We start from the raw sequence: 23,914 nt of genomic DNA, 5'->3' as shown, positions 1-23,914 counted from the left end.
TCCCTGAACAGTTGCATATTGCGGGGACTATTCGATGCTATTGCAGTCCGCCACAGGAAGTTTTTGAGCTGGTCGAGGGCAGTCAGGTCTGGAGTGAACCAAGGGCTAGATCTGTTCTTAGTTCTGCATTTTTTGAACGGAGCATGCGTATCTAAGATGTGAGGAAGTTACTTTTAAAGAATGACCAGGCATGCTCAACTGACGAGATGAGGTCAATATCCTTCCAGGATACCCGGGCCAGGTCGATTAGAAAGGCCTGCTCGCAGAAGTGTTTTAGGGAGCGTTTGACAGTGATGAGGGGTGGTCGTTTGACTGCGGACCCGTAGCGGATACAGGCAATGAGGCAATATACCAGGCGGTGTCAGAGGAAGGCCCTAAAAATTGTCAAGACTCCAGCCACCCTAGTCATAGACCATCACTGACCCCCCTTTCCTGTCTGTTCTCACCCTCTTCTGCCACTCAGTCATGCTGGTCTTCAAAGTCCTACTCCTTTACTAAACCCTGGCATCCTTGACTTCACTACAATGTTCTTAGTTAAACCAGAGATCGTATAGAAAACAAAACCACATTGGCTTTGGTTAAACATTAGCTAACTAGCTAAAGTTAGTTTCAAAGACAGTACAAAAACTCTGTGGTTAGTTAGCTTGCTAACGTTAGCTTTCTAGTGAGCTGATATTAACCTATATTGCCCCATCAATAGCGGCTTTAATAGCAGAAGTTCAAATAACTACCTATTTTAATATTGAAATCATAGTTGATTAGCTAGCTAGTTGGTAAGCTAGTTTCTCTACTGAAAAACTATCAAACTTAGGCTGACTTCTTTATTATCAGCCATTGTTCACCTTTCACTGTACTCTTTCATCTCTCTGGTAAAAAATCTGGTTAGAGAGCAGTGAAGCTGTGATTTGTCCAAAAACCTAGCCAATTGTGTTATAGTAGACTGCTACAGGCCATGTTCTTTGGCTAGAATTTCCCCTATTATAAAATTAGAGTAAGCGGTTGCGAGAGCAAATGGATTTTGGAGACCAAACTGGTTAATTGGTGTGAGAGGGAGAAAAGACATCAGTGTGTGCATGGAGTTTTTAAATTTGCAGTCATTTCTGAGTCTTGACATGTAAGTATTTCTTTAGGAAAACAAAAATCTCTGTTTTCATTAATTTACTGCATGTGGCAATGCAGTTCTGCTCACACAAAGTCACACAGATTCTCTCCCTGTGCATTGGCTCCAACAATAAGTACCCTTTATCTTGTCTTGATTTAGCTGGAGGAAATTGTGAGCAATCCAAGTATTTAAATCACTAATACAGTCTTATTTATATGTGGAGATAAAATCCTCTGGTGACACAGAAATGAAAAGTTGTGTATTGTCTACATAGCAGTGAAAATCAATGCTGGGCTTTCTTATTACACTGCCAACATGTATAAACTGAACAGTATCAGAACAAAAATCTAACCTTGTGGAACGCCACCTGTGATATGTATTTTGTTTGAGTTGTGTTCACCAAGGTTGACAAAATCTCAACTGGTTAAATAGTTCCTAAACCAATTTAGAACTGGACTGGAGAGGCCAACCCACCTCTCCAAACTGTCCAGAAGGACATCATGGTCAACAGTGTTGAATACAGCACTTAAAGACAAGAGTACAAGGACAGAGAGCTGTTTGGCATCTGGGGGGACAAAAATGCAATTTCAGAATGGGAGGGAGGGAGGGGGGGGGGGGGGGGGGTGAAAGTTGTTCACATGTTCCCAGTGAAAGTTGTACCCCTACACATAGCAATATATTCAGTGCGATTAAAAAGGTCTGGTTATCATAACATAATAACAACCCTCTTCTTCACCATGCATTTAAAGAGTTTTACATCGTCAACATGTAACTCATCTCTGATTGTCTTCATTTCCTCAGGGATCATCAATAATCCGGGCCCAGCGCTCCATCCCGGTGCTGGTGTATGTGCAGGCGAAAAAACAGATAGGAATTTTTCCACATACAGGGATTAATCAACATGGGATTAATCAACATATTCAATGATCTGATTATATATTATATATTTTGTAAAACAATAGTAATGTTACAATCAAGTATTTTTAATTGTCTTGGCCTAGACCACAAAACAGTGGAAGCAACTGATAACGACACGAGAAGCGGAACTTTATTTTCACAGCACGTCGTTCGACAGGTTTTTTTTAATAGACACAATCACTAGAAGAAAACAAAACATTTCGAGCAGCTTTGTTTGCTTCTGTACTGGCAGCCTGCTACCTATATTAATTATTTTGGGGAGTTTTTCCTCAGATAAATATGTAAACCAATGCTGTTGACGATGGCTTCCAGGAATTTACCAGGAATTAAATGACCGGTGAAGATTGTGCGCAATAACAATGGTATCGTTAGCCCACTCCTTGCTAGCTAACGTAGCAAATCGAATTCAACGAAGCCAAATAATCTAGCTTTATTTTTATTTATTTTTTACAAATCCGTGACATTACAAATAGATTGTGAACAAGTGTGCGGTCATTTAGCTATACATGGGCTCTTATTGAGGGGACATGCTAGCTAGCCTAGAGGTTCCAGCTAATAGCTAGCAAAGCGCGTTAGCCTAAATTCGACGAAAGCAAATGGCAACAAAGTAACGACCTTCCCTTTTACATCAATAACAGTAATTTCACGATCGAAGGTGTTGCGAAATGGCCATCTTAAAGTAGCATTGCTTCTCCGAAAGATAACAAATCAGAACGTTGTCAAGTTAGCTAGCTAGGTAACGTTATTTATCTCGTTCCTGACAGTGATTGTAGTGTAGCTATTTGTCATGCCTGGAATGATAGCGTTTGGTCGGCGATGGGGCATCGCAAGCGACGACCTGGTCTTTTCCGGCTCTTTTGAGCTGTTCGTAAGGGTTCTATGGTAAGTGAACTCAACATTAATGGAACGATATTCAAAGCAAAGGGAGGGATGATGCAAAACTTTTTATCATACCACGTGCAGTAAATGACAGCTGTAAACGTAGCTGTCAGTAGTCGTAGCTACATAGATCCCACACTCAGTAGCACCTTGTTGTATTCTCTCATTGTTTGTATTTCACTTTGATTTATTATACAAGCATGAAAAACACAACGCTATCCTCCCTGCTATGCCCAACCCACAACCTGATAAAGGTTGCTGCACTGACCTCTTGGGGTGTATTCATTATGCCGAATATGTTGCAAAACGTTAAACAAAAGCAAAAGGAGAGAAACGGGAGGGTACCAACGGAATTTGTCCAATAGAAACTTGTTCTGTTTTGCAAGTGTTTGGACTAATGATTACACCCCTGGTATTGCTTTGATGTGTTTTAATGATCTAAAAAAAATCTAATCAATCATGCTGTATCTCTTCACTGCCCTACAGGTGGATCTGGACGCTGGCTCTGTACACTCTCCATAAGGGGAAGTTTGACTGTTCAGGTGGGAGAATTCTACACAGCTACCTGGTGGTTTTACTGGTCCTGTTGGCTTTCATCATCCTGTCTTTATGTGCCATCGTCTACGTCAGCGCTCAAGGTGAACCTTGCACACTTTTACTGTTATGACATGATGAAAGGAATTTACATGAATTTACTGTATTATACACTGGGTTTAGAATTGGTGTGATATATATTATAGTTTTTTAAAATTTATTTTTTACCACTTTTAGTAATATATTCAGTGCAATCAACAGGTCTGGTTATCATAACATATGACATAATCCTCCTCTTCACCATGACTCAGAGTTTTACGTTGTCAACATCTCTGATTGTCTTTGTTTCCCCAGGGACCATCACTAACCCGGGCCCGCGACGCTCCATCCCGGTGCTGGTGTATGTGCGGGCGATGCTGTACGTCCCTGAGCTGATCTGGGCCATCCTGGGGGCCATCTGGGTGTCTGATGACACCCGGGGCTGTGAGCCTGCTGAGGTGGGGGCCGTCATTGCAGCAGTGGTCGCCAGGTGGGTGGGAAGAATGTTTTTTCCTGTACGTATACTGTGGTATGATTTTGGGGATTTTCATGAAATTTAATCCATAGAAGGGACCTTTTTTGACTCCATAATGTTTCATCTGTATGTGCTACAAAGGAAGCTTTACCACTTTCTCTGTATTATGAGAAATATTTTAATTTCAATAACAATGCCCTTACATTAATATATGGATATTGAAAAATCTGAACATAAATACTGAAAAGATACAATTTTGGATTAGGAACATATTTCATATTGTTGAACATAATATACTCTACGAGCATATCAAAGTGCGATTTCTGCTAGTTTTTATGGCCCATTTTTATACAGAGACATTTGTATAGTAGGCAATCACAACCCTCCTTTTACATGTATCAAATCATATTTTCATTGGTCACCAACACATGGTTAGCAGATGTTATTGTGAGTGTTTTGCGAAATGCTTGTGCTTCTAGTTCCAACAGGGAAGCAATATCTAACAAGTAATCTAACAATTCCACAACAACTACCTAATACACACATCTAAAGAATGGAATAAGAATGTATACATAAACTCAGCAAAAAAAGAAACGCCCCATTTTCAGGACCCTGTCCTTCAAAGATAATTCGTAAAAATCCAAATAACTTCACAGATCTTCATTTGTAAAGGGTTTAAACACTGTTTCCCATGCTTGTTCAATGAACCATAAACAGTTAATGAACATGCACCTGTGAAACGGTCGTTAAGACACTAACAGCTTACAGGCGGTAGGCAATTAAGGTCACAGTTATGAAAACTTATGACACTAAAGAGGCCTTTCTACCGACTCTGAAAAACACCAAAAGAAAGATGCCCAGGGTCCCTGCTCATCTGCGTGTACGTGCCTTAGGCATGCTGCAAGGAGGCATGAGGACTGCAGATGTAGCCAGGGCAATAAATTGCAATGTCCATAATGTGAGAAGCCAAAGACAGAGCTACAGGGAGACAGGAAGGACAGCTGGTCGTCCTCACAGTGGCAGACCACGTGTAACAACACCTGCACATGATCGGTACATTCGAACATCACATCTGCGGGACAGGTACAGGATGGCAACAACAACTGCCTGAGTTACACCAGGAACTCACAATCCTTCATCAGTGCTCAGACTGTTTGCAATAGGCTGAGAGAGGCTGGACTGAGGGCTTGTAGGCCTGTTGTAAGGCAGGTCCTCACTAGACATCACCGGCAACAACATCGCCTATGGGCACAAACCCACCGTCACTGGACCAGACAAGACTGGCAAAAAGTGCTCTTCACTGACGAGTTGCGGTTTTGTCTCACCAGTGTTGATCGTCGTATTCGCGTTTATGGTCGAAGGAATGAGTGTTACACCGAGGCCTGTACTCAGGAGCGGGGTCTATTTTTTTTAAAGGGGGAGGATTCATCGTGGTCTGGGGTGGTGTGTCACAGCATCATCGGGCTGAGCTTGTTGTCATTGCAGGCAATCTCAACGCTGTGCGTTACAGGGAAGACATCTTCCTCCCTCATGTGGTACCCTTCCTGCAGGCTCATCCTGACATAACCCTCCAGCATCACAATGCCACTAGCCATACTGCTCGTTCTGTGCCTGATTTCCTGCAAGACAGGAATGTCAGTGTTATGCCATGGCCAGCAAAGAGCCAGATCTCAATCCCATTGAGCACGTCTGGGACCTGTTGGATCGCAGATTCAGGGCTAGGGCCATTCCCTCCAGAAATGTTGGTGGTAGAGTGGGGTAACATCTCACAGCAAGACCTGGCAAATCTGGTGCAGTCCATGAGGAGGAGATGCACTGCAGTACTTAATGCAGCTGGTGGCCACACCAAATACTGACTGTTACTTTTGATTTTGTCCCCCCCCCCTTTGTTCAGGAACACATTATTCCATTTCTGTTCGTCACATGTCTGTGGAACTTGTTCAGTTTGGCTCAGTTGTTGAGTCTTATGTTCATTCAAATATTTACACATGTTTGCTGAAAATAAACGCAGTTGACAGACGACGTTTCTTTTTTTGCTGAGTTTATACATGTATGGATGAGCCAATGACCGAGCAGCATAGGCAAGATGCAGTAGATGGTATACAATACAGTATATACATATGAGATGAGTAATGCAAGATAGTTGAAGTCGGAAGTTTACATACACTTAGGTTGGAGTCATTAAAACTCATTTTTCAACCACTCCACAAATTTCTTGTTAACTAACTATAGTTTTGGGAAGTCAGTTAGGACATCTGCTTTGCATGACACAAGTAATTTTTCCAATTCACTGTATCACAATTCCAGTGGGTCAGAAGTGTACATACACTAAGATGACTGTGCCTTTAAACAGCTTGGAAAATTCCAGAAAGGTATGGTATGGCTTTAGAAGCTTCTGATAGGCAAATTGACATCATTTGAGTCAATTGGAGGTGTACCTGTGGATGTATTTCAGGGCCTACCTTCAAACTCAGTGCCTCTTTGCTTGACATCATGGGAAAATCAATTGAAATCAGCCAAGACCTCAGGAAAAAAATTGTAGACCTTCAAGACTTGTTTCTCCTTGAGAGCAATTTCCAAACGCCTGAAGGTACCACGTTCATTTGTACAAACAATAGTACGCAAGTATAAACTCCATGGGACTACGCAATCGTCATACCGCTCAGGAAGGTGACACATTCTGTCTCCTAGAGATGAACGTACTTTGGTGTGAAAAGTGCAAATCAATTTCAGAACAACAGCAAAGGCCCTTGTGAAGATGCTGGAAGAAACAGGTTCAAAAGTATCTATATCCACAGTAAAACGAGTCCTATATCGACATAACCTGAAAGGCCGCTCTGCAAGGAAGAAGCCACTGCTCCAAAACGGCCATAAAAAAGCCAGACTGTGGTTTGCAACTGCACATGGGGACAAAGATCGTACTTTTTGGAGAGATGTCCTCTGGTCTGATGCAACAAAAATAGATCTGTTTGGCTTTAAAGCCCATCGTTATGTTTGGAGGAAAAAGGGGGAGGCCTGCAAGCCGAAGAACACCATCCCAACCGTGAAGCACGGGGGTGGCAGCATCATGTTGTGGGGGTGCTTTGCTGCAGGAGGGACTGGTGCACTTCACAAAATAGATGGCATCATGAGGTAGGAAAATTGTGGATATATTGAAGCAACATCTTAAGACGTCAGTCAGGAAGTTAAAGCATGGTCGCAAATGGGTCTTCCAAATGGACAATGACCCTTAAGGACAACAAAGTCAAGGTATTGGAGTGGTCATCACATAGCCCTGACCTCCATACCACGGAAAATGTATGGGCAGAACTGAAAAAGCATGTGCGAGCAAGCCTACAAACCTGACTCCGTTACACCAGCTCTGTCAGGAGGAATGGGCCAGCTCTGTTAGGAGGAAGGCTACCCAAAATGTTTGACCCAAGTTAAAAATTTTAAAGGCAATGCTACCAAATACTAATTAAGTATATGTACATTTCTGACCCACTGGGAATGTAAACTTCTGACTTCAACTGTATGTTAACGTTATTAAAGTGGTCAATGATTTCAAGTCTGTATCTAGGCAGCAGCCTCTCTGTGTTAGTGGTGGCTGTTTAACAGTCTTATGGGATGGAAGCTTTTTTTCAGTCTCTCGGTCCCAACTTTGATGCACCTGGACTGACCTCACCTTCTGGATGGTAGCGGGGTGAACAGGCAGTGGTTCGGGTGGTTGTCCTTAATGATCTTTTTGGACTTCCTGTGACATTGGGTGCTGTAGGTGTCCTGGAGGGCAGGTAATTTGCTCCCGGTGATGCGCTCTGCAGACCGCACCACCCTCTGGAGAGCCCTGCGGTTGTGGTTGTTGAAGTTGCCGTACCAGGCGGTGATACAGCATGACATGCTCTCAATTGTGCATCTGTATAAGTTTGAGGGTTTTAACCTCTCTGGGACGTTGAAAAGCCAGGGAAAATGCAGAATGCCAAATTTTAATAAATTACTATAAAAATGTAACTTTCATTAAATCACACATGCAAGATAGCAAATTAAAGCTACACTTATTGTGAATCCAGCCAACATGTCAGATTTCAAAAAGGCTTTTTCCCGCGAAAGCAAACGATGCTATTATCTGAGGATAGCACCTCTGTAAACAAAAGAGAGAACATATTTCAACCCTGCAGGCGCGACACAAAACGCAGAAATAAAAATATAATTTATGTCTTACCTTTGACAAGCTTCTTTTGTTGACACTCCAATATGTCCCATAAACATCACAAATGGCCCTTTTGTTCGATTAATTCCGTCTATATATCCAGAATGTCCATTTATTTATTTGGCACGTTTGATCCAGAAAAACACCGGTTCCAACTTGAGCAACGTGACTACAAAATATCTCAAAAGTTACCTGTAAACTTTGCCAAAACATTTCAAACTACTTTTGTAATACAACTTTAGGTATTTTTTTATGTAAATAATCGATTAAATTGAAGACTGGATGATCTGTGTTCAATACAGGAAGAAAACAAACTGTAGCATGCTTTCTGGTTACGCGCCTCTATCTAACAGTACACTTCAAGTGACCCTCGTTCAAGATTACACAAAGGAATAACCTCAACCAATTTCTAAAGACTTGACATCCAGTGGAAGCGATAGGAATGAGCAACCATTGAAAAGAGTGACCTCAAAAAAAAAAAAAAATCTGAATGGTTTGTCCTTGGGGGTTTGCCTGCTAAATAAGTTCTGTTATACTCAGACATGATTCAAACAGTTTTAGAAACTTCAGAGTGTTTTCTATCCAAATCTACTAATAATATGCATATCTTATCTTCTGGGGATAAGTAGAAGGCAGTTGAATTTGGGCATGCATTTCATCCGGACGTGAAAATACTGTCCCGTCACCAAGAAGTTAAGTGACAAGCCAAATTTCTTCAGCCTCCTGAGGTTGAATTATACAAAATAAAAAATGATTTAACCTTTAACTTGGCAAGTCAGTTAAGAACAAATTCTCATTGACAATGATGGCCTTCCCTGGCCAAACCCTGTGCGCCGCCCTATGACGGTAGGAAACAACATCTTCACTTTGCTGATCCTCAACACTGGGGCCCCACAAGGGTGCGTGCTCAGCTGTTGCGCCTTCTTCACCACACTGTCTGTGTTGGTGAACCATTTCAGTTTGTCTGTGGTGTTTACGCCGAGGAACTTTTCACCTTCTCCACTACTGTCCCGTTGATGTAGATAGGGGGCTGCTCCCTCTGCTGTTTCCTGAAGTCCATGATCATCTCCTTTGTTTTGTTGACGTTGAGTGAGAGGTTGTTTTCCTGACACCACACTCTGAGGGCCTTCGCCACCTCCCTGAAGGCTTTCTCGTCGTTGTTGGTAATCAAGCCTACCACTGTAGTGTCGTCTGCAAACTTGATAATTGAGTTGGAGACGTGTTGGAGGCATAGTCACGCAGTCATGGGTGAACAGGGAGTACAGGAGGGGGCTGAGCGTGCACCCTTGTGGGGCCCCAGTGTTGAGGATCAGCGAAGTGGAGATGTTTCCTACCCTCACCACCTGGGGGCGGCCTTGCGAGGGTTAACACGTTTAAATGTCTTACGTCGGCCACAGACTAGGAGAGCCCACAGTCCTTGGTAGCGGGCTGCGTCGTTGGCACTATATTATCCTCAAAGCGGGCAAAGAAGGTGCTTAGTTTGTCTGGAAGCAAGACGTCGTGTCCGTGATTGTCTGTTGAATTGCGACTCCACTTTGCCTCTATACTGACATTTTGCTTGTTTGATTGCCTTGCGGAGGGAATAACTACGCTGTTCTGTATTTGCCATATTCCCAGTCACCTTTCCATGGTTAAATGCGGTGGTTCACGCTTTCAATTTTGCACATATACTGCCGTATATCCACAATTTCTGGTTAAGGTAGGTTGTAATTGTCAGTGGGTACAACATCTCCTGTGTACTTCCTTATAAACTCATACACCGATTCGGTGGGTATGTCGATATTATTCTCTGAAGCTACCCGGAACATGTCCCAGTCCGCTTGATCAAAACAATCTTGAAGTGTAGATTCCGATTGGTCAGTTCAGCATTGAATAGTCCTTATCCCGGCTACATCCTGTTTGAGTTTCTGCCTATAGGAAGGCAGGAGCAAAATGGAGTCTGGTGTTTTGCGGGTACAATTGAATGAAGCTGCCAGTTGAGGACTTGTGTGGCGGCTGTTTCTCAAACTAGACACACTAATGAACTTGTCCTCTTGCTCAGTTGTGCACCGGGGCCTCCCACTCTTTCTATTCTGGTTAGAGCCAGTTTGCGCTGTTCTGTGAAGGGAGTAGGTCACAGCGTTGTACTAGATCTTCAGTTTCTTAGGAATTTCTTGCATGGAATAGCCTTAATTTCTCAGAACAAGAATAGACTGACAAGTTTCAGAAGGAACGTTCTTTGTTTCTGGCCATTTTGAGCCTGTAATCGAACCCAGAAATGCTGACGCTCCAGTTACTCAACTAGTCTAAAGAAGGCCTGTTTTATTGTTTCTTTAATCAGCAGTTTTCAGCTGTGCTAACATAATTGCAAAAGGGTTTTCTAATTATCAATTGGCCTTTTAAAATGATCAACATGAATTAGCTAACTCAATGTGCCGTCGGAACACAGGAGTGATGGTTGCTGATAATGGGCCTCTGTACCCCTATGTAGATATTCCATTTTCAAAAATCTGCCGTTTCAAGCTACAATAGTAATTTACAACATTAACCATGTCTACACTGTATTTCTAATTAATTTGATGTTATTTTAATGGACAAAAAATGTGCTGTTCTTTCAAAAACGAGGACATTTCTAAATGTACGGTAGTGTATATATTTACCCAAAAAATATATGGGGCATTGGAATTGATGCGGACAATTACATTGATGGAAGCAACAATCTATCCACAATTTTAAAGCTGATCCACCCCCGAAGTTATTTATTTGTTTATTTTAACTTTAAAAAATTGGCTATGGTAACATTTATAAATTGGATCATAACTCTACATCTAGTAGAGATCCCACTCTGGAACTTTGATATGCCTGTAGAGTATGTTATGTTAAACAATATATTTAAAAATGTGCCATTCTAAGAATGGAATATTCTTCAATATTAATTTTTTAAAATCAAAATCAAAATACTACTCATATTACAGAGCAAGCGTTAAAGCTTCATGACACATTTTTGCTTTGTAGCACATACAGATGAAACATTATGCTATTATGTCTTAAGGAGGCCTGGGTAAATTAAATGAATTATTTCTCAATAATGCTTTAAGATACAAACTTCAAATATTTTAGGCAGGGAATAACCTGTTTTGGCAATTTTTATGGTATATCATAAAAATGTATCAATCACAGGACGTTTTTACTCATTCAGCAGTTTTTACCAGATTAAGTACAATACCATTGGAAATGTATGTTGAAAGTTCTATTTATATTCCTGAAACTTAAGTTGAAAATGATGCTTTTGCTGCTTCTTGTTAACAAGACATATTGATAATAGCCCAATGTCAAAACAGTTTTAATGTCCAAATCAATAAACGATATTCAGAAAGAGTTTGTGCTATATTGAAAACCTAAAGTATTCTATTATATATTCTATTATATTATTATTATTATTATTATATTATACATGTAATCATATTACTTGTATTTTTTTCTAACGAGCAGCATATAAACTGGACACAATCATTTTGTTTTGACAAATGGCAAAAATCACTCATCAGTTAGTGGGGATGCGCTGTTGAAACTACCACAACGAATAAAATTTAAAAAAATACATCACTAGTGAGAGGACAACCTGCAGAACAGTCAGTTACATTTTGAAATGTTGCATTTTGATACGGGCAGTGGTGTAAAAATACTTTTAAAGTACTACTTAAGTAGTTTTTTTGGGGTATCTGTACTTTACTTTACTATTTATATTTTTGACAACTTTTACTTCAATACATTCCGAAAGAAAATAATAAACTTTTTACTCCATACATTTTCCCTGACACCCAAAAGTTCTCGTTTCATTTTGAGTGGCTAGCAGGACAGGAAAATGGTCCAATTCACACACTTATCAAGAGAACATCCCTGGTCATCCCTACTGCCTTTGATCTGGCGGACTCACTGAACGCAAATGCTTCATTTGTAAATTGTGTTGTGCCCCTAGCTCTCCGTACATTAAAAATAAGAAAATGGTACAGTCAGGTTTGCTTAATATAGGGAATTGGAAGTTATGTATACTTTTACTTTCAATACTTAAGTATATTTTAGCAATTACATTTACTTTTGGTACTTAAGTATATTTAAAACTAAATACTTTCAGACTTTTACTGAAGTAGTATTTTACTGGGTACTGGGTACTTTTACTTGAGTAATTTTTTTATTAAGCTATCTTACTCAAGTATGACAATTGGGTACTCTTTCCTTTTTTGGTTTGAGCGTTGGGCCAGTAACCGAAAGGTTGCTAAATTGAATCCCCAAGCTGACAAGGTTCAAATCTGTCGTTCTGCTCTTGAACAAGGCAGTTAACCCACTGTTCCTAGGCCGTCATTGTAAATAAGAATTTGTTCTTAACTGACTTGCCTAGTTAAATACATAAATTCCACCTCTGGATACAGGGTCACAAAAACAGAAAGGGAAACACAACACTGTTTTGTCAATTAATCCTATCGATTATCACTTTGAAATTAATTGTGCGAGTGGGGGATATGAGGTTGCACATCCTGTTAACTAACTAAAAAAATCACTTCCATCAATATCACTCTGAAATCAATAGAACAGGCAAACGTTTGGTGTAGCGCTGTTTAAACTAACACTATTCAAAGGCCACACGGAGTAACCTATACATGTTTGGTTAGATGAGAATTTGTAGAAGGCTTCTATTTATATTTTGTAATGGAGGATGTTGATTTCGGGAGGCTGCCATCACTGAAAAGGGAACAAACCACTTCTGTTAACTTCAACGAATCACGACCCGCCATAGGATATCAACAGTGACAACGGTTGGCCGTTATTTAAGGGATAGTTGGACTGTCAAATTCGTTTATTGGTGTGTGACCAGCAGCTTTTATAAAGAGACCGCCCTGAATTATTTGTGCCATTTGAGAAAGGAATTGATATCTGCGTTCTATATCCTGCGACCCCCCACCAATCTGAGGTAAATGGGATGTGTAATTCGCCCCAATTTAATATGGTCAAAACGTCAGCTTGTGTACACTGAACAAAAATATAAATGCATCATGTAAAGTCTTGGTCCCATGTTTCATGAGATGAAATAAAAGATCCCTGACATTTTCCATACAAACAAAGTGTATTTCTCTCAAATATTGTGCACAAATTTGTTTATATCCCTGTTAGTGAGAATTTCTCCTTTGCCAAGATAATCTATCTAGCTGACAGGTGGGGCATATCAATGAGCTGATTAAACAGCATGAACATTACACAGGTGCACCTACTGCTGGGGACAATAAAAGATCACTTTAAAATGTGCAGTTTTGTCACACAACACAATGCCACGATGTCTCCAGTTTTGATTAATCGTGCAATTGGCATGCTGACTGCAGGAGTGTAATGTTCGTTTCTCTACCATAAACTGCATCCAATGTTGTTTTTGAGAATTTGGCAGTACATCCAACCGACCTCACAACCGCAGACCACATGTATTGTGTCGTGTGGGGGCGAGCACTTTTCTGATGTCAAAGGTTGTGAACAGAGTGACCCATGGTGGCGATGGTATGGGCAGGTATAAGCTATGTACAACGAACACAATTTCATTTTATCGATGGCAATTCGAATGCCCATTGTCGTGCCATTCATCCGCGGCCATCACCTCATGTTTCAGCATGATAATGCACGGGCCCCATGTTGGAAGGATCTGTACACAATTCCTGGAAGCTGAACAAGTCTGTTCTTCCGTGGCCTGCATACTCACCAGACATGTCACTCATTCAGCATGTTTGGGATGCTCTGGATTGACGTGTATGACGGCGTATTCCAGTTTCCACAAATATCCAGCAACTTCTCACAGCCATTGAAGAGGAGTGGAACAACATTCCACAGGCCACAATCAACAGCCTGATAAACTCTATGTGAAGGAGATGTCACGCTGCATGAGACAAATGGTGGTCACACCAGATACTGACTGGTTTTCTGATCCAAGCACCCCATTTTTTTAAGTTGTCTGTGACCAACAGATGCATATCTTTATTCCCAGTCATGTGAAATCCATAAATTAGGGCCTAATGAATTGATTTCAATTGACTGGTTTCCTTAAATGAACTGTAACTCAGTAAAATATTTGAAATGGTTGTTTATCATTTTTGTTCAGTATAGTAACACATCATGGAAAGTAGCGTTGTATACATTATTTAGATATGGCAAGATAATTCAAATAAACTCACAGATTTGTTCAATAATCAGATTTCTTACGAATTGAACCATTTAGAGATTTAAAAAAGTCTCTTATGCACAACTTAACCTGGCACCCTAGAAAGAGCTTCCATAGTGACTGTGCAGCAGCCCATTAATTTGTCATCTCTAAATATTTTATTTATTTAACCTTTTATTTAATTAGGCAAGTCAGTTAAGAACTTTTTTTTTTTTTTTTTTATGACGGCCTACCCCGGCCAAACTTTCATCTAGACCGGACGACGCTGAGCCAATTGTGCGCCTCTCTAATACAATTCCTAATATTTAGGTGCATGGCATTTTGCCCTCCAGAACAGTCTCAATTCGTCAGGGCATGGACTACAAGCATAGCTTTCATCTGGATTCACCTGGTCAGTCTTTGTCATGGAAAGAACACTCAGTGTATGTCAACAATGCTTCCTCCAAAGAACCCTTCTATAGATTACATTTATTGAAAATCCAAAACACCACGGTCCTGTTTTGTTCTAGTTTTGTGAGGTATCGCCCATATAGGCCTACATCCTACCTGAATATACAGTACATTGGCAGTTTACATTGTGTTTACATTCCTCTCCCTCCCTGGCAGTTGGATCTTGCTGCTGTCCACAGGGGTGGGAGTGCTGTTTGTGTTCGACCCACTGGGCAGCCGCCTTCCTGGGCCTCCGTCCCAGGAGCAGCTAGGGGTAAGGGACCTGGAGAGCAGTGAGGGCTCCCAGCTTCTGTCCACCGCCCGCTCCGTGGCTGTCAGGGTGTGGGAGAGCAGGCTAAGGCTGCTCTGCTGCTGCCTGCCTCAGGATGAGAGCCACAGAGCTGCGTTCTCCAGCATAGCTCAGCTTGTCAGCGGATTCTTTTCGGTGAGTAAGGGAAACAGGGTGTGTCTGTGTACATCTTGTTGGTCAGTGTGAGACTTTTTAAAAACGAATCATGTTTTCATTGTGTGTTAGGATACAGACCTGGTTCCCAGTGACATCGCAGTGGGTCTGGCTCTGCTACATCAGGAGCAGGATAAGAAGGAGCAGTGTAGGGATCCAGACGAAGTCCTGTCTCACAGCCCCTCATCACCTATCGTAAGTACTGGAGTCAGTCAATAAGTCTGTCAATCCATCCAAAATTAATCAGTGCGTCCATTAAATTAATCAATTACAATTTGTGTGTGTTTGCTCTGCAGGCAGAGGATCTTGAGGCAGAGCTGGAGAAGGCAGCCCACTGTATGCAATTTGCTATAGCAGCGTATGGCTGGCCCATGTATGTCTACTCCAACCCACTCACTGGAGCCTGCAAACTCAGCGGGGACTGGTAAGACTGTTACACCTCTAATTTAACGTGCTCATCCTTCTCGATGTTTGAGCCGGGGTGTGAAAGTAATTTGGCCACTTTGTTAACAGCCATATCTAGAGGAGTGGACACCACTTACATAACTACATAAACAAAAACACAAGCATTCCTACATATGCACTGTAAATACTTATATGCCCGTCTACTGTGTGTTTCAGCTGTAAGACCCAGTCTGCTGAGTATGACATTGTCGGAGGAGACAACATGGGCTGCCATTTCTCCTCCATCCTCCACAGCACCGGCCTACAGTACAGAGACTTCATCTACGTTAGCTTTCACAACCAGGTACTTTGACTCAGGGAAAATCTCAAGTGAGATCCTATTCCCCATTAGTTTGCAACCTTTGGCCAGTACTGAATTCTCTACTGATGAAATGCAACCCTGTGTGTTCCAGATCTATGAAATTCCATTCTTTGTGGCTCTGGACCATAAGAGAGAGGCAGTACTGGTGGCTATCAGAGGAACACTGTCACTCCGGGTGAGACTCCATCACTCCGTTCCACCTATCTATCTATCTATCGATCTCTTTCTCTCACTCACTTGTTCATGTACATTTCTGTGTAGGATTTGCTGACTGACCTGTCTGCAGACTGTGAGAACCTCCCAGTAGAGGGAGTGTCAGGAACATGCTATGCTCACAAGGTGGATAGAATAATCACATTACTTCATCTATTGAATGTACATGTCTATGTATTTCTATCAGAACATTCTTTATTTGTAGATAGGAGCTGTAACCTCTGTGTTTCACAGGGCATGTCTCAGGCAGCCGGCTACATCTATAAGAAACTCCTCAACGATGGCATTCTAAACCAGGCTTTCACCATCGCACCTGTAAGTCTTCTTACCTGTCCTCTCTCCGACAAAGTACATTCGTTGTAACCTTAGAAGCCCTAACTGTGTGTGTGTTTTCAGGAGTACAAGCTAGTCATCACAGGCCACAGTCTTGGAGGGGGTACAGCCTCTCTCCTGGCCATTCTATTACGTAGCTCCTTCCCCACCCTACAGTGTTACGCCTTCTCTCCACCAGGGGGACTCATGAGGTACCAACACACATTCAAATAATTCATGCTTAGCATTATGTCAAGTGAGGATTTAAGTTTGTGTAATGTACATAGTATTATTCCGATTAATTTCCCTTTGTGCTCCCTCTGCAGTAAAGCCCTGGCGGAATATTCCAAAGACTTTGTGGTGTCTGTGGTGTTGGGGAAGGACTTGGTGCCAAGGTGAGGAGAGGAGCCACTTTAGACTGAGTGCCCCCCTCCTCCTGTCATGTGCTCTGTACTCCCATGTTTATCTCAGACAAAAGTTTACCCTGAAACAAACTGTGTTCTATTAATGAGTTTCTCAGTATTACACATTATTATACTAGTACACACTGGACCAGGATAGGGATTCGGAAACTCTTGTTTTATTCATGTGTCAGTGTGTCAACTCAAGTGGAAAGTCCTGGTTTCTGAGTCTGAATGTGAAAGTGCTGTGGTGTAGAGGCTATTCCTGACTCTGAACGATGGAGACGCTATATTTAGGATCTGCCCCCTTATTACAGGCACACAGAAAATGAGAGCAACTCTCCCGCCCTCTCACTCTCTTTTCTGTCTCGCTCTCCTCTCTGAGTTAGAGTTCAAGTGCTTGTTCTGTGTTTTGGTGAAAGCACAGATTTCATTAATTTTTCCTCTCTCCTCCACTTCCATCTCTCTCAGGTTGAGTTATCCCAACATGGAGGACTTGAAAAGGAGAATATTAAAAATGGTTTCTAATTGCAATAAGCCCAAGGTGAGAACATTAAAATTCAAATCCAAAATTTAGTAAATGAATCAAATAAGTTGGGCAGAATCCTAACTTGGGACCCTTATGATTTCTGATGACTTCTCTCTCTCCCCCTCTCCTTTTCCCTCTCCCTCAGTACCGTATCCTACTCCAGGGCTGTTGGTATGAGTTGTTTGGGGGAGATCCTGATGACTTCCCTACTGAGATGGACAGGCGGGAGGAGGAACTTAGCCAGCCGCTCCTGGGGGAGGAGACACTGCTGATTCGTGGCTCCTCCTCTTATCAAAGCCTGGCTTCTGAGGACTCGCCGGTACACTGCGCCCACCTGCCACTTTATTTACCGGGACGTATACTGCACATTACAGAAGACGGCCCATCGCGGAGGTGTGTGGCACAAACACACACACAAAATACATTACACCCATGTCTGCCTTTGTCATTGACCAAAGTTTTTGTCCTCTACTTTTTCTTTCCATTCCTTCCCTCCTTCATCGCTTCTCCAGGTCCTGTTTTTCCCAGGTGCGTTACCGGGCGGAGTGGTCCAGTGAGACAGCATTCCGGAGTGTTCTCATCAGTCCTAGGATGATCGCCGACCACATGCCTGATGCTGTACTCCGATCTCTCCACAGTATGACACAGGACAGGCCCTTCAACCTCTGCCCCTCGTCGCTTAGCAACAGCCACCTCAACGTCATCTGAGTCACTCTGCTACACACGTACGCACACCTGGACAGGGCGAGCCTGACTGTCTGTTGCGAAGGCTGTCCCCAGTCCTTTGGTTCTAGTTTCATCTCTTCCCGCCCCACATCAAGTCCCCCCCCCCCAGTTTCTGTCCCTGTTTTGTCCCTACTCCATAACCAGGATACTCAACAGCGAATACAAAGGGACAAGACAATTGGACTCCTCGATTAAAGGACTGTGCAGGATTGTCTTTCTCATTAGGCCTTATGATTATTTATTTATGTAGTAAACATTTGTTGCCATTTCATTGGTTATTGCTATCTTCTTCTGAGTAATTCCATGAACTGTCATTGTGTCCTTATCATCCATTGTGCTCTGTGTACATACCTAGATTGCAGTGTTACTGTAATTCCAAAAGTGTACATTCAGATTTTATTTTATTTTGTACATTTTTTATTTAGGCTGCTGATTTTGAGATTATTTTTTGATTATGTAACTATGCTTTGTCTTGTGTGGAATGTCTAAGACTTAGAAAATTGCTTGAGGTAGAATTTGTCCTGGACCACAGATCTAAGATCAGATGACCCCCTCCCCCTCTCTTTACCCTAACCATAAGGGTGAAGAGCAATATCTGACCTTGCATCAGTGTTAAGAGGACATTTCTACCTACTCAAAAAAATCAGGGCCCTATTGGCCTATGCATTGCAGATCAACAAGTCTCACCAATACTCCCAATGCTTGAACAGTTTGTTTTGCCCCATATATGCTAAATGAGTAGTGTATGAAACAAATGAGTTAATTGGCATGAAAACAACTTCTAGGTGATATGAGGTAGCCTAAATGACTCCAGTTTCATGACACATGTTCTGTTAACATGCCATATACATACTTTATAAGGTAATTAAATATTGAAAAATGAAAGTCAAAGTAATGGTTTACATCTTGAATCGTGTATTTGTGATGATGGACTCATCATACAAATAAACTTGTCATTAGACACTGCAGTTATTTTTGTATTTGGAGGCTGGTTTACTTACACTACCAGTCAAAAGCTTGTACACACCTACTCATTCAAGGGTTTTTCTTTATTTTTACATTGTAGAATAATAGGGAAGACAACTATGGAATAACACATGGAATCATGTTGAAACCAAAAAAATCAAAATATATTTGATATTCTTCAAATAGCCACCCTTTGCCTTGATGACAGCTTTGCACTCTTGGCATTTTCTCAACCAGCTTCACCTGGAATGCTTTTCCAACAGTTTTGAAGGAGTTCCCACATATGCTGAGCACTTCTTGGCTGCTTTTCCTTCACTCTTTTGGAGGACAGGTCATCTGATGCAGCACACCATCACTCTCATTGGACAAATAGCCCTTACACAGCCCAGAGGTTTGTTAGGTCATTGTCCTGTTGAAAAACAAATGATAGTCCCACTAAGCCCAAACCAGATGGGATGGCGTATCGCTGCAGAATGCTGTCGTAGCCATGCTGACAGTATCACCAGCAAAGCACCCCCGCACCATAACACCTCCCCCTCCATGCTTTACAGTGGGAAATACACATACAGAGATCTTCACCCACACAGCGTCTCACAAAGACACAGCGGTTAGAACCAAAAATCTAAAATTTGGACTCATCAGACCAAAGGACAAATTTCTACTGGTCTAATGTCCATTGCTTGTGTTTCTTGGTCCAAGCAAGTATCTTGTTATAGGTTTCCTTTTAGTAGTGGTTTCTTTGCAACAATTCAACCATGAAGAGGCTACAGAGTAGCCTAGTGGTTAGAGCGTTGGACTAGTAACCGAAAGGTTGCAAATTCAAATCCCTGAGCTGACAAGGTACAAATCTGTCGTTCTGCCCCTGAACAGGCAGTTAACCCACTGTTCCTAGGCCATCATTGAAAATAAGAATTTGTTCTTAACTGACTTGCCAAGTTAAATAAAGGGGTAAAAAATGAAGGCCTGATTCACACAGTCTCCTCTGAATAGTTGATGTTGAGATGTGCTTGTTACTTGAACTCAGTGAAGCATTTATTTGGGCTGCAATTTCTGATGCTGGTAAAACGAAGGTAACTGGGTCTTCCATTCCTGTGGCAGGCCTCATCAGAGCCAGTTTCATCATTGCGCTTGATGGATTTTGCGACTGCACTTGAAGAAACTTTCAAAGTTCTTAATTTTCCGTATTGACTGACCTTCATGTTATGATGGACTGTCGTTTCTCGTTGCTTATTTGAGTTGTTCTTGCCATAATATGGACTTGGTCTTTTACCAAATAGCCCTATCTTCTGTATACCACCCCTACCTTGTCACAACACAACTGATTGGCTCAAACGCATAAAGGAAAGAAATTCCACAAATTAACTTTTAAGAAGGCACACCTGTTAATTGAATTGCATTCCAGGTGACTATCTCATGAAGCTGGTTAAGAAGGCCAAGAGTGTGCAAAGCTGTCATCAAGGCAAAGGGTGGCTATTTGAAGAATCTCAAATATAAAATAGATTTAGATTTGTTTAACACTTTTGGTTATTACATGATTCCATATGTGTTATTTCATAGTTTAAATGTCTTCACTATTATTCTACAATGTAGAAAATGGTTTTTAAAAAAGAAAGAAAAACCCTTGAATGAGTTGGTGTCCTGAAACGTTTGATCGGTAGTGTACCTTATTTACTAAACATTTGAAAAGTCCCCAAGCTATTTTTAGAGACTAAAGTTAAAGCAACAGTACAGTGCTGAGGCACATTGAACAAAATTGGCAAATTAGAGAAATGAACAATATTGATGTGGACAGTGCTATTGAATGAAAAACACTTAAAACGGATTAGCGGTACATTTTCTCCCCTAGATCCCTCCCAGCCCTCTTATAGCGTGTGACGTCACTGTGACGGGCCAGTCATCAACAAGAACACAGAAGCTCATCTGTTGGGAAGTCGGGAGGAGAACTAACTGAAAACCCGGAGCCAAGTAGAGACTTTTCTATTTAGCCCCCCTTATAAGTCAACCGTCCATAGGAGAAAGGGGGTCGCAACTTGTTTAACGTCGTTTGTTTTTCTCTTTAAAATAAAGAAAGTAGCTAACGGTAGCTCAGTTAGCTATATTTAATAAGGGACACTATTTGGTCTCGCTTCACAAATAAGGATAAGGCAGGTTGATGCTGGCAGGCTTTCTCGAGTAGCTTTTTCCTCGGCTAACCTGCTAACCTTAGTTTGCGAGAAGAAAATGGAGTTGGACGATGGAGTACTCTACCAGGACGACTCTGGTAGTTCGGCGATGATGTCCGAACGGGTGTCGGGTCTGGCGAGCTCCATTTACCGGGAGTTTGAACGGTTGATCGGTCAGTACGACGAGAACGTTGTGAAAGAACTCATGCCGCTCGTCGTCGCGGTGTTGGAGAACTTGGACGCGGTGTTCGCGGAGAACCAGGAGCACGAAGTCGAGTTGGAGCTCCTAAAAGAAGACAACGAACAACTTGTTACCCAGTATGAACGGGAGAAATCGCTCAGAAAATCTGCAGAAGAGGTGGGTTTGAGTCCTCGACTGTCAAAGAAAGGGGGAGAGTAAGACAACTTTCGCAGACACACCACGAAACTGATCGAAAAACTGCTTGCTACTGCTAGGCCACTCAAGCTAGCTTTGACAGTTCAAGCGCAAGTAATGTTCAACAACAAGCACAGACTGTGCCCAATACTGTAGCTACTATTCCCATAGGGTTAATTTGCACATAGCAGGGCCTATTGCCTGTGAGAACTTGCAAACAATTATGCATGGACTAGATTGCTTGCTAGTTTTAAACCCTGAAAGTCAATGTTGGTAAACTGCACAGGCTAATCTTATAAAGCTATAGCATTCTGAAGCTAGCAGGATATGTAATCTGGTTGCAACAGCTGATGAGAAGGTTGCATATTACCCATTTGACACTGTTGCTAATATTTTGGCTGGTGACATTACTTAAGTCATTTGCTTCATGGGTGGTTTTGGATGCACTTTTTTTTTGTAGACTAACTTGCTTAATTTCATGCCTGCTGTCCAAACTGGATGCAAACTCCTGCAGCCATGCATTAGTCAGCATACAAATGGAGCTACACCCAAAGGGAATTACTCTGACAGTATATTCCAAACCTGTCAGTTTTTCTCAAATAATGGGTCAGGACCCAGTGGTGGGTCGTGGCTGACTCCCTTTAGGTCACTGCTCTAGATAGTTTGAACCTAGCCGTACAGCTTTCTGGCTAAAAACATTTGTCTGATTGACTTGGTAGAGTCAGATCGACCATAAGAGCAGTTGCCAAATGAGATTTGGTCATCCCATCCAAATCCAAAACAGGAGTGTCATTGGAAGTTTGAGCGCCACCTTGTCTCTTTTCTCTCTCTCCTGTTTGTTCTGCCACCACACACTGCAGTCACTCCAGACAATGAGACTACTCGCTTTCTGTCCCTCTTTCGTTCCCTCTCTCTCTCGCTCCCCCCTCTCTCTTTCTCCCCCATCCCCCTGCCTTTCACCCACTAGGCCAAGGGTACTCGACTACTATTTGAGAAGGTCCAGTGACATATATTTCCTAGGTGGCAAAAGCCCGGCTGCACTTCATCCATTATCGGTGCTGTGTTACGACGTAGTAACAAACATAGTCGTCTACGACTTAGCAAACATGTTGTTATATAAAGTGTACATTAAATGAGACTAAGAATTTGAATGAATTGCAACTTTATTTTGAATGTAAACATGTGCAACATTGCTGAAGAACAAAGGCGGATGCATAATTGCCATTGCACATGGGCCTTGAATAAAAAATATATATAAATTAAATAAAGTGCATGTTTTCTGGAGAACAAAGGAGAGTTGAACCAAAAATAATAATCTGAATGCACAGAATGCCACTGTGGGCCATGCAATATTAATGTGTGTGTCACTCTGGGCCTTGCCCTTGCATCAATGAGAGAAATTACACTTTGTCTCCTGACAATACTTTGAACCTTGCCACAAATGGTGTGAAAGCAACTCTGAGACACTGGTGCAGGTTTTCATTGGTGAGCCTGGTGTGGTATTTGTTTTTAATTAAGTTAAAAAAGTTAGGCACAGCGGTCTAAGGCCTTGCATCACAGTGCTAGAGGTGTCACTACAGACCCTGCTTTGATTCCAGGCGGTATCACAACCGGCCGTGACTGGGAGTCCCATAGGGCAGCACACAATTGGCCCAGCGTCGTTAGGGCCGGGGTAGGCCGTCATTGTAAATAAGAATTTGTTCTTATTAACTGACCTGCCTAGTTAAATTAAAACGAATGTGGAGAAGGCTGATTCACAGCTGTATGTGGAGCCAAACATGGTCAGGATGTATAGTGCCAGTTTCTTGAGAACAGGGAGATCGGCTGCAGGAACCATCCTTTCCCAGAAAGTGACAGGGTCACAATCACCAGCCTACTCCTTCAAAGACACATTTTCTTGCAGCTCAATCAACTCCCTTTGCAGTGATGCAGCATCTACCCATCTGAAGATCTGTTTTTGTGTCTTCTGACAACTTTGTCACATTTGTGACCAATAAAGGGTTCTGTGGATGAGCAGCAGCAGCTCTTGTCCAACAGTGATGTCATCAAAGCGAGCCTTGAAGTTATCCATCAGCTTCTGGATGAAATCAACATGGTTGGGAACGTCTTTGTCTCCCTGCATTTATATGAGAATATTGGGAAGTGGACAAATTTTCCCTAGAGATCATTCTTGAAAAGCTAATTTCTTCTGCAAACCCCTGACTGCTGTTATCATATCACACACGGTGTTGTCCCGTCCCTGCAGCTTAACATTCAGTTG

General features: G+C 42.0%; 2 protein-coding genes across 3 annotated transcripts in view; both read left to right on the top strand.

Moving 5' to 3' along the window:
* The first annotated feature begins 2,168 nt into the window (after positions 1-2,168).
* On the top strand, positions 2,169-19,111 carry daglb (diacylglycerol lipase, beta). Its single transcript, XM_029684963.2, has 15 exons — positions 2,169-2,902; positions 3,386-3,537; positions 3,788-3,962; positions 14,918-15,185; positions 15,276-15,398; positions 15,500-15,627; positions 15,825-15,951; positions 16,061-16,144; positions 16,231-16,308; positions 16,417-16,497; positions 16,579-16,706; positions 16,821-16,889; positions 17,367-17,439; positions 17,570-17,817; positions 17,937-19,111. Exons 1-15 carry the CDS (start codon positions 2,808-2,810, stop codon positions 18,130-18,132), a joined length of 2,025 nt encoding a protein of 674 aa, XP_029540823.1. The 5' UTR covers positions 2,169-2,807; the 3' UTR covers positions 18,133-19,111.
* A 1,903-nt stretch (positions 19,112-21,014) lies between these two features.
* LOC115144161 (C-Jun-amino-terminal kinase-interacting protein 4-like) overlaps positions 21,015-23,914 on the top strand; it is a 47,147-nt gene continuing 44,247 nt past the window's right edge. The window contains exon 1 of one of the 2 annotated variants that reach the window (XM_029684959.2): positions 21,015-21,636. In XM_029684959.2, the coding sequence (XP_029540819.1) occupies positions 21,337-21,636 (300 nt within the window). In that variant the 5' untranslated portion in view covers positions 21,015-21,336. The remainder of the gene's footprint in view (positions 21,637-23,914) is intronic. The other variant, XM_029684961.2, reaches the window with a different exon arrangement.

Source organism: Oncorhynchus nerka, linkage group LG16 (assembly GCF_034236695.1).
Source record: "Oncorhynchus nerka isolate Pitt River linkage group LG16, Oner_Uvic_2.0, whole genome shotgun sequence".
Classification (NCBI taxonomy): Eukaryota; Metazoa; Chordata; class Actinopteri; order Salmoniformes; family Salmonidae; genus Oncorhynchus; species Oncorhynchus nerka.
Note: the sequence above shows the minus strand (reverse complement) of the source record. Positions and strands in the feature narration are given on the sequence as shown.